At 50.0% G+C, this 14,501-nt stretch overlaps 1 protein-coding gene across 1 annotated transcript; it reads right to left on the reverse strand.

Annotated features, from left to right (window-relative positions):
* Positions 1-251: 251 nt before the first annotated feature.
* Positions 252-11,890, reverse strand: ASB16 (ankyrin repeat and SOCS box containing 16). The gene is made up of 5 exons (XM_057537020.1): positions 11,503-11,890; positions 9,218-9,485; positions 5,649-6,141; positions 5,012-5,125; positions 252-4,492 (listed from the first exon to the last, which is right to left on the reverse strand). Exons 1-5 carry the CDS (start codon positions 11,801-11,803, stop codon positions 4,307-4,309), a joined length of 1,362 nt encoding a protein of 453 aa, XP_057393003.1. The 5' UTR covers positions 11,804-11,890; the 3' UTR covers positions 252-4,306.
* Positions 11,891-14,501: the final 2,611 nt, after the last annotated feature.

The following is a 14,501-nucleotide window of genomic DNA, read 5'->3' on the forward strand; positions in this document are numbered from 1 at the left end:
AAATGATATCGTACAGTATTTGTCTTTTTCTGACTTATTTCACTAAGCATAGTACCCTCCAAGTCCATCTATGTTATTGCAAATGACAAAGTTTCATTCTTTTTTACGGCTGAATAGTATTCAATTGTATACATGTACAATTGAATATATATATCTGTACAATTGAATATTCAATTGTGTATATATACGATTGAATATATATATACACAATTGAATACTATATATATATATATATATATATATATGTCACATTTTCTTTATCCATTCATTTATTGATGGACAAAGGTTGCTTCCATATCTCGACTATTGTAAATAATGTTGCTATGAACACTGGGGTGCATATATCCTCTTGAATTAGTGTTTTCCTTTTCTTTGGATATATACCCAGGAATGGAATTGCTGGATCATATGGCAGTTCTATATTTAATTTTGAGGACCCTCCATACTGTTTCCCACAGCGGCAGCACCGATTTACATTCCCACCAACAGTGCACAAGGGTTCCCTTTTCTCCACACCCTCAGCAACATTTACTATTTTGATCTTTTTGATGATGGCCATTCTGACAGGTGTGAGGTGATACCTCACTGTAGTTTTGATTCACATTTCTCTGATTATTAATGACGTTGAGCATCTTTTCATGTGCCTGTTGGCCATCTGTATGTCTTCTTTGGAAAAATGTCTATTCAGGTCTTCTGCCCATTTTTTAATCAGGTTGTTTCTTTTTTTTTTTTTTTTTGATGTTGAGTTGTATGAGCTGTTTATATATTTTGGATATTAACTCCTTATCGGTCGTAATCATTTGCAAATATTTTCTCCCATTCAGTAGCTTGTCTTTTCGTTTTGTCAATGGTTTCGTTTTCTGTGCAAAAGCTTTTAAGTTTAGTTAGCTCTCCAGAGGTGAAGTCTTAAGATAGCCATGGCAGTGAGGAAAATGGATAGAAGGGAAGAAGGAAGAATTGGCTGGGGATGAGGATATGCTTGGAATATCCTTGGAATGCTCAGCAGCTGGGATGAAGGGGTGGAAAAAGTGGAGGCTGAGTCTGACAAGGATGGGTTTTGTGAGTGTGTACAGCAAAGGACAGGATGCAGTTGAGTTAAGGGTGTTTTGAAAGAGGGGCTTTCAGGGTTAGGTTTTTGAGGGTGGAGGAATTATGAGAGGAAGAGAGAGGAAAGAAAGAAGCCTGCAGTTGAGACTATATCACTGCCCAAACCTGGTCTCTTACATATAATAACAATTTAAAATTAACAGAGGATTTTAAGGGATCTTAGCTCCCTATCTGTTTATTTTTCCTAAATTATTGAACTTGGGTATTTTTATACCTTTATGTGCAATTATGATGGCTATAGAGTGGTGAATGTATCTGTGAATCCTGGATGTTGCCTTAACTAAATGTTTATAGTAAATCTGTCCTGTAAAAAATCAAAAAGTGCTCCTTCCCTAACTGCTAGATGCTATTTGTTTCATGTTTGCCTATTTGCGAGGCAAAAAGGTGTCTGTTCCTTTAATTTGCATTCATTGGATTACCAGTGAGTTTTTGCACATCTGTCATGTTCCATCAACCACCTTGTAAATTAATAGTTTAGGCCTTTTGCCTTTTCTTCCTTTCAATTTTTTTTTTTTTAATTTCACAAGGATCCATGGGGACACCCCTTTGTAAAAAATTCAAATGCAGACCATAAAAAGCCCCACTGGCACAGTCCCTCTCCCCTCCCCAGAGGGGAATATTTGGGAACCTGCCTTCCAGGCCTTTTTCTATTCATCTCTAATCATGGGGCTTGGTTTTGTTTGCTGTACATGTTGTATTCCAACCTTGGTAACAGTCTTGGTAATCTTTCCAAGGCAGTACATATGCTGGTCACTTGGAATCCCTCCCCAGTTTTCTCCTGCTATGGGTACTACCCTTTGTAAGGACTGAATTGTATTCCATAGTGTGGATTTGTTTACCGTTTCCCACATGTTGAGTTGTTGCAAGCAAGGCTGGGATGAATATTCCTGTGTGTACCAGCCTTTTGTGTAACTGGGGAGCAATTTAAGGGCACTGCTCCATTGCCCACTGAAGAGGCAATTTCCTTTCTGACCCACAGGATGAGCAAGAACTTATGTCTCCATATCTTCACAGGCACTGCATATTATCAATCTTTAAAATGTCCCCTGGGAATTCCCTGGCAGTCCAGTGTTTAGGACTCAGTGCTTTCACTGTGGTGGTCCGGGTTCAATCCCTGGTCAGGGAACTAAGATCCTGCAAGCCACGAAAAAAGTCCCCCAATCTAGTAGGAGAATTATATCTTACTGTTGTTTTAATTTGCATTTCCCTAATTACTGGTGAGGTTGAGCATGACCATTCATTGCTTTGACAGATATTTGAGTGTCCACTCTCTGCAAGGCATTGTACAAGCACCAAGTCAGCGATGGTGAATAAAACAGACGTCATTCCTGCCCTTACAAATCAAGGAAATGAAATCTTTTAGTGGCAGATACTTTTTTCAACATTTTGCCTTTTACTTGTGTTTTTGATTTGGTGCTTTTATAACCAAATTTAAATTTTTTCTGTATCGAGACTGATGAGTCTTTTCTTTTATGCTTTTATCCTGGAAAATCTTCTCTTATCCCAAAATCAGATACATAATCACATGCATCTTTTGGGTTTTCTTTAAGCAGGTATTTGTCATTGTAAATATAACAGAAAAGGCCATGCTCGCTAGGGTCTGCCTGCTGTAAAGGTGGGAACAGCTCGACATCCTCCCCTGAGAGTGACACTCCTGGCTTGGCCCCAGGACTAGAGAGGATTTCCCTCTCTTCTCTCGGGCTTTTTGGATCTGTGAAATTAAAGCAAAAAGTTCACCTAGAAAGGAGATGGTGCTGCTCTGCATAACGAGGTAAAAGACTGTCTTCATGTTAGTGAAAGGAAATACCCACAGATACAACTTTCCACAGAGGAGGGGAGGCTGGGCAACAACTGCAGGAGGCCGACCCAGGACTCCTGATCCACCTCTACCACGTGACTCCAAGTGGTAATGACAGTGGAGAGCCCAGGGTCCCTCACCTCAGCAAAGGGACAGGAGAACAGGCTTCTGGGAGCCACCTCCTCCAGGGGGTACTACAAGCTCAGGGTCGGGGAGCGTTCCTGTGTTGTTCTTATACTCTTTCTCCTATCACAGGAGTAACAGCTGCTCCGTGCAGAAAACCTGGGAACCACAGAGGAGTACAAAGAGGAGGAATAAACGTGGAGTGACAGGTATCTCAGCCACATGTCAACCTAACAGCCACACTTTGGTTCTGTGCACAAATCATTTATTTGCGTTCATAAAAACTGGCTTGGCCTAAAAAGCCTCCTCTTAATGATGAATGGTGGTACTTTTGACTCTGGCACCAGAGGAGGAAGTGAGAGGGAAAGAAGGGAAAGCTGGTGGCTGGTCCTCCTGTCACAGACCCTCAAAGACCATGAGTGTGGTGACCACAGTTTAAGACAGCGTGCATCACTGAGGGGTGAGGAACAAGCACTCAGTGCAGAGAAGGCTCTGCGGAGACAGGGCTATTAGGCCAAGTCTTGAGGATCAAGTCAGCTTCAACCAGGGCAAAAAAATGTGGGAAGGGTAGACCAAGCAGAGGGAATAGCACATGCAGATGCCTGGAAGCAAAGGGGAGCAGGTCATATCCAGCAACCGGTAACTAGTTTGCTAAGGCTGAGTTACAGGAGCCTTAGAAGGGAGAAGGAGGATCAGGAGGCCAGAGGGCTTGGCGCAGGCAGGGGCTAGAAGGTTTGTCTGCCTTGTTAAGTTTTTATTTTAGCCTGAAGGTGGTGTGGAGCCACTGAAGGGCATGACCAGAGTTCTGATTCTCAAAGATCGTTCCAACATCCTTGCAGGGCATGGCTTTCAAGACCAGTCAGTGAAGTCCTCCCTTGAAGTGACAAAAGCAGGACAGGCATTGGCAATACAGCTAGAGGCAGAGTCTGTCACTCTTTAGGAGTCTGAACAAGTACATGGGTAGCAGGGGAGAGGGGACAACAAGGATCACTTCCTCCTGGCTTGGGGCCTGCCTGGATGGAGGGGCCATCATCCGCTTAGGCAAGGGAGGAGGATGCGGGCAAAGGCTCAGTCTGCAGACCTTCCCATGGGAGAGAGGAGCTGAAATTCAGGTCGAGCTGGAGGTCAGCAGGTGGCTCAGGAAGCCAGTAGAGGGATGAGCTGGCCCCAGAAGACATGCAGAGTGTGGATAAGAAGCCAGGGACTGGTCCTCCAGGGTTGGGGGGGGCAGCTGATGGAGGGGGCAGGACAAGCTCTGGGAGCAGCTGGGCACGGGGCTCACTGGATACACCCCTCCACACGCAGCAGCAGGTAGTCCCTGAGGAGCGGGGGCAGGGGGAGGCGGGCGGCAGCCTGGCGGCAGCGGCTACCCAGCTGAGCACGTATGGCCAGCCGGGCCAGGTGCTGCAGCTGCCTCGGCTGATTCACCATGGACAGGGCCGAGCTGTAGAAGGCTTCGTGCTCCTAGATTGGGAGTGGAACAGGGTCAGATGGCCCAACACCCTGACTTTGCCCTTCCATCTGGGGGTGACCTAGTGGTGGGGCCCTGGGATTTTGTAACCTGCACCCACCTGGGCATTTGGCTCATCTTGAAGGACTCAGATTCAGAAGCAAAGGCCCTGCAGGGGTCATGGGAGCTGGGACCACACTGCAGAGCAGGGTCTCAGCCATGTCTGCACCCACCCCCACTCCAAAGATACTGGCACAGTGCCCACTCAGTCAGAGATGCCTGATAAATGTCTATACTGATGCAGGTAAGAGAGAGGCTAGAGAGTTGTGTGCAATTAAAGGTTGTTCTGAGCTTCCGGGGGCAGAGGTACCCTGGAACGCAGAGGTTTCACTCTGCCCATCCTCCTCCGGCCCAGGGTCCCTCTTGCTCCCGCCTCCAGGAAGCCCACCCTGGAGGGACAGGCCTGGGGCTCATCCTTCCTCTCTATCTCCCCCAGAGCCCAGGAAGGAGCTGTGCTCGTGGGGCGGACTTACCTGCCACAGCTCTGGAAGCACTGTCTCAACCCAGGTATCACAGGATGGGACACAAGGGTAGGCATTAAGCAGGACTTCCAGGGCTCGAGGGAAGTTGGCACAGTGTCTCAGCATCTAGAAATCAAAAGAGAGTCTCAGACTAGAAAACAAAAGAGGGTCTCAGAGGTACCATGCCTCTACCAACTAGCCTGGGCCAAAGCCCCACTCACATCCAAATCTGTTCTTTTTTTGCCCGCCCGCGTGCCATGCAGGATCTTAGTTCCCCGACCAGGAATCGAACCCGTGCCCCCTGCAGTGGAAGCGCAGCGTCTTAACCACTGGACTCCCAGGGAAGTCCCACATCCAAATTTGAGAGGCCAAGATCTGAGTCCCTCCTCATCCTTTTCCAGCCTCAGTTTACCCCACCTTCAAGTGTGCTCCAACCTCTTGGCCCCAGCCAGTTTCCTTGGGGGCTTTTTTTCTCCCTTAGACACCCTCTCCCATAGCCCTCACTGCTCCTTCCCAAGACGGGGACAGATCTCTGGCCCAGAGGGCGGGCTCTCTGTCTCTTGGCCTCTCTTCCCGGAGGCTGGGCAATTCCAGCTCCAGGCATCCCCCGCCCGTCAGGAGCCTTCTTTCACAGGCCCTCCCTGCGCACCTCAGGGCGCACAGGCTGGGCCCCGTAGTCCAGCAGCGCAGCAAAGAGGATCTCGGGCTCCCAGTTGGGGGCGTCCTGGACAGCCTGCAGCGCGCAGTCCATGGGCGTGTGGCCCGCCCCGTTGGGAACTGCAGCGCAGGCCCCGTGGTGCAGCAGCAGCTCGGCCAGGCCCCCGCAGCCGTTGGCACAGGCGTTGTGCAGCGGCGTGTGGCGCTTGCGCCCTGCCGCCCGGGCATCTGCCCCGGCTTCCAGGAGCCGGAGCGCGGCGGCCTGGTGCTTACGACGGCTGCCCGGGCCCTCGGCGCCCGCGCACGCCGCGTTCAGGGCCGTCTCGCCCTGGCTGGTGCGCAGGTTCACGTCGGCGCCGTGCTCCAGGTAGAGAGCCACGTGCTGCTCCAGGCCTCGTGCCGCCGCCACGTGCAGGGGCGTCACCTCGCTGTCCTGCACCGCCAAGTTCACGGTTGCTCCCGCCTCCAGCAGCTGCTTGGCGCACCTGGAGGCAGGGTACAAGGCCCCTGAGGCAAATCCTGAGGGACCAGGCCTGGCCTGGGAACCCCTCAGCCTGCTGTCATCTCTGACCCCTTCTTCCCACCTCTCTTGGCTCAAGCGAGCCTGGCGCCCATCGCCAGACTCACAGAAGCCCCATGACAGACAGCAGAGCTGGAAGGCCCATCCAAGTCCCTGGGAGCATTTCAGTTTTCAGCCCAGAAAGGTTGTGGTGCAGCCCAGGACATACAGCAAGTTAGTGACTGCGGAGGAATTAATACTCACTGCCTCAGACCGTCCCTCCCAGAGTCTAACCTGACTCCCCCATCAGATAGGGACCCCAAGGCCTTGTTCTGAATCACTTGTCAGTGGTCTCCTAACATTTTGATAGCACAAAAAGTTTTGAAAACCCACTAATGTGTACACTGTGAAGCATGGAAAATTAAGGAGTATGACCCCCAAAGAAAACAGAAATAGAAGTCCTAATTAGTTAAAAAAAAAAAAAGTCCTAATTAGTATTTTCTTCCTGTCTCCAAACATGAAGACCACCTTTCTCAGCCAGCCACACCCACTCCAGCAAAGGAAGGCACTTGGGTCCCGCTTACTTCACTTTCCCCTGGAGGAAACAAACAAAACCAAACAACAAAAACCAGATTTTAGGGAGCCCGTGTTTCACAGGTGTTTCATAGGTCAGAACACTGTTGAGGCAAACATGCATCACTAACCACCTCGGGGTAAACCAAACACGCTGCAAACTAAACTAACGATGGCACTAAACTAACAGTAATTTTAAAAGCCAGAACGGTAGCCACTGGAAACTCAGGGGCAGATCCATCAACCCCAACGAAACCCTGATGAAAAAGTATCCTTCCCCAAAATGGCCAGGGTTCCAGCTCCCTTCAGCGCGCATGTCCGGTAGGCGCTTTGCTCAGTGGCCAAGCTTTGAGTAGCAGCCAGCCAGCCACAAACTACTTAATTTATTTCCTCGGTAAGTTCTAATCATACACTAATTCTGTTTCTATATACTAAATTTAAATAACTCCAAGAAGCTCGCTCAGTAGGGTTCCAGTAAGCGAAACCATTCTCAGTTCACTTAAAAGGATCCAGTGTGCTGGAAGGTGCACCACATGCCCATAAGACCTCAAGAAAGGACTGGAAATTTTGGATCATTTCTGGGTCCATCACTGATCTAGATCTACATGGGTAGATGTTCCCAGCACGTGGACTGTGGAATGCCTTTCAGGAGCCCTTGATTCCTTGCCCCCCGCCAGCCTTGTCTGTGGACCTGACTTGTCAAAGTGCAAATACCTTCATGTAGGGGGTGGCCAAGAAACTGTTGACCTTAAAAAGGTGGGAAGAGGAAGTGTGCCTCATACTATGATTGGGAAACACTGGGCTAGATCTTTCTTGATGCTTACCTCAAAATAGCTAGGAATGTGGCTGCAGAGGGTTCCCAGGGAATAGGAGACTGCAGTTGGGACAGGGTTTTCCCAAAAAGCAACAGGGCTTCTGCCTACTGGGCTTAGCTGATGTGACCTTGGACAAGTCACTAAACCTTTCTGAGTCTCAGTTTTATCACCATAGAATGAGACCTGTCTCAGGATAGAAAGCCCAGAGATAAACCCACGTACCTATGGTCAACTAATCTATGACAAAGGAGGCAAGGATATACAATGGAGAAAAGACAGTCTCTTCAATAAGTGGTGCTGGGAAAACTGGACAGCTACTTGTAAAAGAGTGAAATTAGAACACTCCCTAACACCATACACAAAAATAAACTCAAAATGGATTAGAGGCCTAAATGTAAGACCGGACAGTATAAAACTCTTAGAGGAAAACATAGGAAGAACGCTCTTTGACATAAATCACAGCAAGATCTTTTTTGATCCACCTCCTAGAGTAATGGAAATAAAAACAAAAATAAACAAATGGGACCTAATGAAACTTAAAAGCTTTTGCAAAGCAAAGGAAACTACAAAGACAAAAAGACAACCCTCAGAATGGGAGAAAATATTTGCAAACGAATCAATGCACAAAGGATTAATCGCCAAAATATATAAACAGCTCATGCAGCTCAATATTAAAAAAACAAACAATGCAATCAAAAAATGAGCAGAAGACCTAAATAGACATTTCTCCAAAGAAGACATACAGATGGCCAAGAAGCACATGAAAAGCTGCTCAACATAACTAACTATTAGAGAAATGCAAATCAAAACTACAGTGAGGTATCACCTCACACCGGTTAGAATGGGCATCATCAGAAAATCTACAAACAACAAATGCTGGAGAGGGTGTGGAGAAAAGGGAACCCTCTTGCACTGTTGGTGGGAATGTAAATTGATACAGTCACTATGGAGAACAGTATGGAGGTTCCTTAAAAAACTAAAAATAGAATTACCATGTGACCCAGCAATCCCACTACTGGGCATATACCCAGAGAAAACCATAATTCAAAAAGACACATGCACCCCAATGTTCATTGCAGCACTATTTACAATAGCCAGGTCATGGAAGCAACCTAAATGCCCATTGACAGATGAATGGTTAAAGATGTGGTACATATATACAATGGAATATTACTCAGCCATAAAAAGGAATGAAATTGGGTCATTTGTAGAGACGTGGATGGATCTAGAGACTGTCATACAGAGTGAAGTAAGTCAGAAAGAGAAAAACAAATATCGTATATTAATGCATATATGTGGAACCTAGAAAAATGGTACAGATGAACTGGTCTGCAGGGCAGAAATCGAGACACAGATGTAGAGAACAAACGTATGGACACCAAGGGGGGAAAGTGGCTGGGGGGTGGGGGTGGGGGTGGGGGTGGGGGTGGTGGGATGAACTGGGAGATTGGGACTGACATATATACACTAATATGTAGAAAATAGATAACTAATAAGAACCTGCAGTATAAAAAATAATTAAAATAAAATTCAAAAATTCAAAGAAAAAAAAAAAAGAATGAGACCTGTCTCCCATGATGTTGTGAGGACATGTGCTTCTGGCATGTGAGCTGGAGACACACACACATACACACACACCCCCTCCCCAAACCATCTCAACCCCTGGGCACCTACTGTAAGGACTCAGGGGTTGTGCAGAGGTGCAAAGGGGTCGTGCCTTCCTCAGACAACACATTGACCTTGGCGCCGAAGGTCAGCAGCAACCGCACACAGTCGGACTGGGCCCGGGCACAGGCCTCGTGCAAGGCGGCCCGGCCCCCGACCCGGGCGTCCAGCTCAGCTCCCTGCTGGATCAGGTAGCGGGCGCAGTCGGTGTAGCCTCGGGCAGCAGCGATGGTGAGGGGTGCCGTATGCTTGGCTTTGGGGGTCAGCACCCAGAACCCTGGGGGGAGCAGGCAGCGTTAAGGGGGGTGGGTATGAGGCTGGCAGGCAGGGCAGGCTGTCATGTACGACTGACGCTGCCCTGCCCTCTGTACGCCTGGCTGAGCACAAACCCTGTGCTCGTCTGTACCTGTGGAGAGGCGCTTGCTCAAGCCCCCAGCTGAGAGTGTAAATTGGAACAGCCTTTTAGAACAGTTTGTCAGTCTATAACAAAACGTAATACGTGGGTCATAGGAAAAACATTTAATTGCTCTTTTTTTTTTGGCCACACCAAGAGGCTTGTGGGATCTTAGCTCCTCGACCAGGGATCGAACGCTGGCCCCGGCAGTGAGAGCGCCGAGTCCCAGCCACTGGACTGCCAGGGAATTCCCTTAATTGCTCTTTAAAACCACAAGGGCAGCTAAGGACGGTGAATCCTGTTAGGGAAACCTCTGGGTCTTTGAGCTGCTGGTGGAGTCCTTGGCTCTTTTTGTTAACTTGGGCACTCTGGTGCTGGGGAGGGGAGGGAGTTACACACAGGAGGGCCTGGAACTGACTCAGGGAGTGGCCAGAGCAGAGCTGAAGAAGTCCTAGGACGCTCCTGGGGTGGGGAGGGTGGCATGGAAATGGGGGGAAGGGCGGAGAGGGAGGATAAGAGATGGAGGTAGAGAAAAGGAGAGTGGGAAGAGGGGTCGATCATGGGACTGGTGTTGGATCCGAATTGTAGAAATAGCCAAGGTCTTGTTCGAAGGACACAGATGGCTAATATCCTGCTGTCAGTTGTTTGCATTGTAGCGAAGTAAATCCCTGGGTTTCCTAAATCTTGGGTAAAGCATGTTTTGTTTTTTATTAGGATTGAAATTAAAGCCAAGTTCCATTTGGGAGATGGAGATGGTGGACATTCTGGAAGAGGAGGCCAGGGTGCCCTGGGTGGGGTCACATTACTAACAGTTGAAGGACTTTGGCCTGGTGGTGACTGTGAGAGCATAAGCTCTCCAAGGATTTTGAACCCCCATATCCATGGGTGGGGTTTGAGGCAATCTCCTGTCAATCTTTTTTTGGGGGGGGGTTTCTTTTCTCTTGCCTAAGAACAGGGCAATCATTTGGTTTACATAGACAAACCTTCTGGTCAGAATAGATCCTAAGGAAGATCATCCAACAAGTACACAAAGATGTAGGTCATACTGTTATTTAAAATAGTTTTCTTTAAAAAATAAACCTAGGGACTTCCCTGGTGGTCCAGGGGGTAAGACTCCACGCTCCCAATGCAGGGGGCCTGGGTTCGATCCCTCGTTGGGGAACTGGATCCTGCACGCATGCCACAACTAAGAGTTCGGATGCCTCAGCTAAGAAGCCCGCATGCCGAAACTAAGACCCGGTGCAGCCTAAATAGATAAATAATAAATAAATAAATATTTTTTACAATAAATAAATAAAACAAAAAAGAAGCCTAATCTAACCAATCGATTTGGGGGCTAGTTATATAAATCATGGCACACCCATACAATAGAATTTATGCACCTATTTAAATTATTACGTGGGGAATTCCCTGGCGGTTCAGTGGTTAGGACTCTGAGCATCCAGTGCCAAGGGCCCAGGTTCAATCCCTGGTTGGGGAACTAAGATCCCGCAAGCCGCACGGCATGACCAAAAAAAAAAAAAAAAATCATGTGGACTTATGGTTATTGACATAGAAAGATGTTACATGAAAAAAACAGGCTATAAATAGCATCTGGAGTATAATTTCATTCTATGAAAGAAAAAATATTCACGCGTGGATATACATCCAGAGAAACAATTGCATTCGAATATAACTGTGTTCCTGTGTAAGTCATATAACGTGTTACTATAACTTTAATTCTGAAAAGACATACAAACCACTAACTATGCCTCATCTCTGTTTAGGAGGGAGCTAGAATCGGCAGTGGGAAGGGATGGTCTAGTCTATGGTCTGGAGGGGGGCGATGGGGCCCAGGCTCCCTCCCCACCCTCCCCTCCTCCCTCTCCCTCCTCTTCTGCCCCCACCGCGTGCTCCCTACCCTGTTCAGCTGACCAGGCCAGCTGGTTGCTCACAGTCTCCACAATCATGTTGGCAGCGTCTTCATCTTGGAACAGGGCTTGGATCTGTTGCAGGTCACCGGAGAACAGGGCATTGTGCACAGCTGGGTCCCGGCAGGAGCGGCGTGGCCTAGTGAGTTGGGCCCGGGAACTTGGGGGGCACCTTTGGCTCTGGCACTGCTGGGCTGCAGCCCGCCGCCGGTCCTCCCATTCCAGCCACTCCCGCTGCAGGCGGAGAGAGCGCAGGGTGGAGGAGGTGAAGGGGAAGGTCTCCCCTGCCATGGGGAGGGATCCAGGGGTCTGGGCAGCGGCAGCTGGGCAGAGCAGGTTCCCTCGGCCCGACTGCCACCCTTGCTCTGAGGAGCCACCCTGCCCCCAACCCGTGACCCAGAGAAAGGAGCAGCTGAGGCTATAAATAGGCCCTTTGCTGTTCTGGTAAACACAGTTTGCCCAGAGTCATGATCTTGGTGCAGAGAAAGTGCTGGGTCAACCCCCAGCCCGCGGCTAGGGACAGCCCCTGCCCCTGCAGATACCCTCCAACTGGGGAGCCAGCCCTCAGCTGAGCTCCAGGTCCGCATCCCCCCACTTCTCTGGAGTGAGCATCTTGGGTTGGCAGGGTCCGAGGTGAGTGAAACAGTCAATCAGGGAAATGGACAGGACAGGGAGGGAGAGCCAGAATCCCCAGGTCTCTCTGATGTTGGCTGGAGGGCAGACCCCTGCCCAGGAAATAAGGGCAGGTCAAGTCAGAGTTTGAACACCTCTTCTTGGCATCTGCACTAACAGCAATAACTCTGCACATATAGGCACAGGGCTTAACGTACTTAAATCACTTTTATATCCATCTTTACTCAGGTGACCATACATATTTTCTGGCTTGCCCGGGTAAACAGCAAGCTTGATTTTGACAATAAATTATACGATCCGGCTAATTATCACAGTTTGAACACCTCTGAGATGGGCGGTCTTATTTCTGTTTTACTGATGAGGAACTTAAGGCTTAGCAAGGTGAGACCACTTGCTCAAGGTCACAGCTCGTGAGGGGGGAGCCAGACTAGGACCACAGTGGGTCTGACTCCGTAGATGGTGCACCTTGGTGAGAGAGCCTCTCCCCACCTTCCAAGCAGGACAGCATGGTCCCTAACACTGCCTTCAATGAGTCTTGGCTAGGGGTTTTTTTTTCCCCCCCGCAGCTCCTAAAAGGGCTTACATGCCTGCCTGAGGAGGACCAAGGGCTTGACCTCCCAACTCTGGGGTCCAAGGAGACCTTCAAGCCACAAACCCACTCACTCAAAGTGGCTGTGCTTCCAGGAGCCTCTAGGGGGAAGAATGAGGCCGTGAAACAGCACTAGGTGCTGGCTGCCGAGCAGTGAAGGGGAGGGCAGGAGGGAGGTCAGCCCTGGCCCCAGAAGCTCTCCTCAGCCAGTGGGTGGTGGCGGGCAGCCCCTTGGCCCCTCAGGGTCCGCCTGTCCCCATCCCGCCCTGGCTGCAGGCCATGGCTGCCCCGGTCCACACACACACACACACACACACTTTCCAGCTCCCATTCTCCCATTTTCAGTTACTATCTCAAGGCCTTTAACCTGGACCAGCCCTGCCTCCTACCTGGTGTTCCCTCCTCTGGCCACAACCCCTCTGCTCCACTGCCCAAAGGGAAGGATCTATCTAAACAGTTCATTTCCTAGCTTGAAAACGTCTGCTGACTTCCAAGCCCTGCCCTTTCCACTAACCCCCATGCCCTGGCTTGGCCTCACATCAGGCAGCTGTCCCCTCACGGATCCTCGCCTTTCCCTGCCGTTCCCTCTGCTTGGAATTCCCTTCTGACTCATCTCTCAAAGTCCACCTCAAAGGTCACCTGCGGTGAGAGACACCTGCTCAGGTCTCCCACCCCTTCGGTTCCAGCCACTCCCCAATCCGTGCTCCTGGAGGATCTCACGTGTGCTTTGTCAAGCCCGTCCCCATGTACCGTGGACCACAGCCTGCTGCGCTGGATATGGGCTCCAGAGCAGGACCTGAATGGATTCAGTTGGGGTTCTGGTACCCAGCAGGGCCTGGTACACAGTAGATTTTGTCATGGTGTTGAGGAGCCCTTGGCTTGTCGCGGGCCGGCCTCTTATGTGTAGCACGTTGACTGAGGGCCCCTGTTCTCCGCTGGAGCAGACACTCATCTGCCTGCCCAAGTGGGTGGCAGCAGCCTGGGCTGTTTCCAGCTCTGCCCTTACCCTGCTGTTCACCCACTCTGGCCCCAGCCTCTTGGTGGTATTCCAGGGTGCGGGATCCCAGAGGAGGAATGAGATCACGCCCAGCGAGGGCTTGGAGATCCTCAGAGAAAGGCGCCTCTATCCTCAGAGAATGGCACCCATTCGATGTTTTAATTGCCCTGCCAACAGCCCAGCTGAGCACCCACAGCTGGGTTCCCAGGGTTGGGAGCTGGCAAAGTGGGATGGGGCCAAGAGGGGCCTTCTCCCGAGGTTCACAGTAGTCATGGTCAGCGGGGCCTGAGGCTGTTCTGACCTCCCCAGCCTCTCTGCAGCCTTCTTGTTACAGGCCTGAAGGTGCTCTGACTACAGATCAGTCCTCAGAGCTACCATATGTTCTGTCCCCTGTCCTTAGCCTTAACTTCCTGAGGGCAGAAAAACTATCCTCAGCATTAACTTCCTGAGGCCTTTACTTCAACCCACACATGAACCCACAGGGAGCCCAGTTTTACTGGCAGGAACAGTGCCAGGCAACTGGATACCCAGCCTGCCTTCTGGGAGCTCAGAGCCTGTAGGGGGATGAAGCACACAAGAAACCAGGGCATCTGTCAGGATTGCGAGCAGCAGAGACCAGAGCTCAAGGGGGCTGAGTGAGGATGGGCAACGCAGGCCAGGGGCACGGGTGGTTTAGGTGCAGGAAGACCACCCGGCATAGATGGGCTCTGGCCCAGATCTAAGCTACAGAGGCAGAGCTGGGGAGTTAGCAGCACAGGGAAGAGAAAGAA

Source organism: Balaenoptera acutorostrata, chromosome 20 (assembly GCF_949987535.1).
Source record: "Balaenoptera acutorostrata chromosome 20, mBalAcu1.1, whole genome shotgun sequence".
Classification (NCBI taxonomy): domain Eukaryota; kingdom Metazoa; phylum Chordata; class Mammalia; order Artiodactyla; family Balaenopteridae; genus Balaenoptera; species Balaenoptera acutorostrata.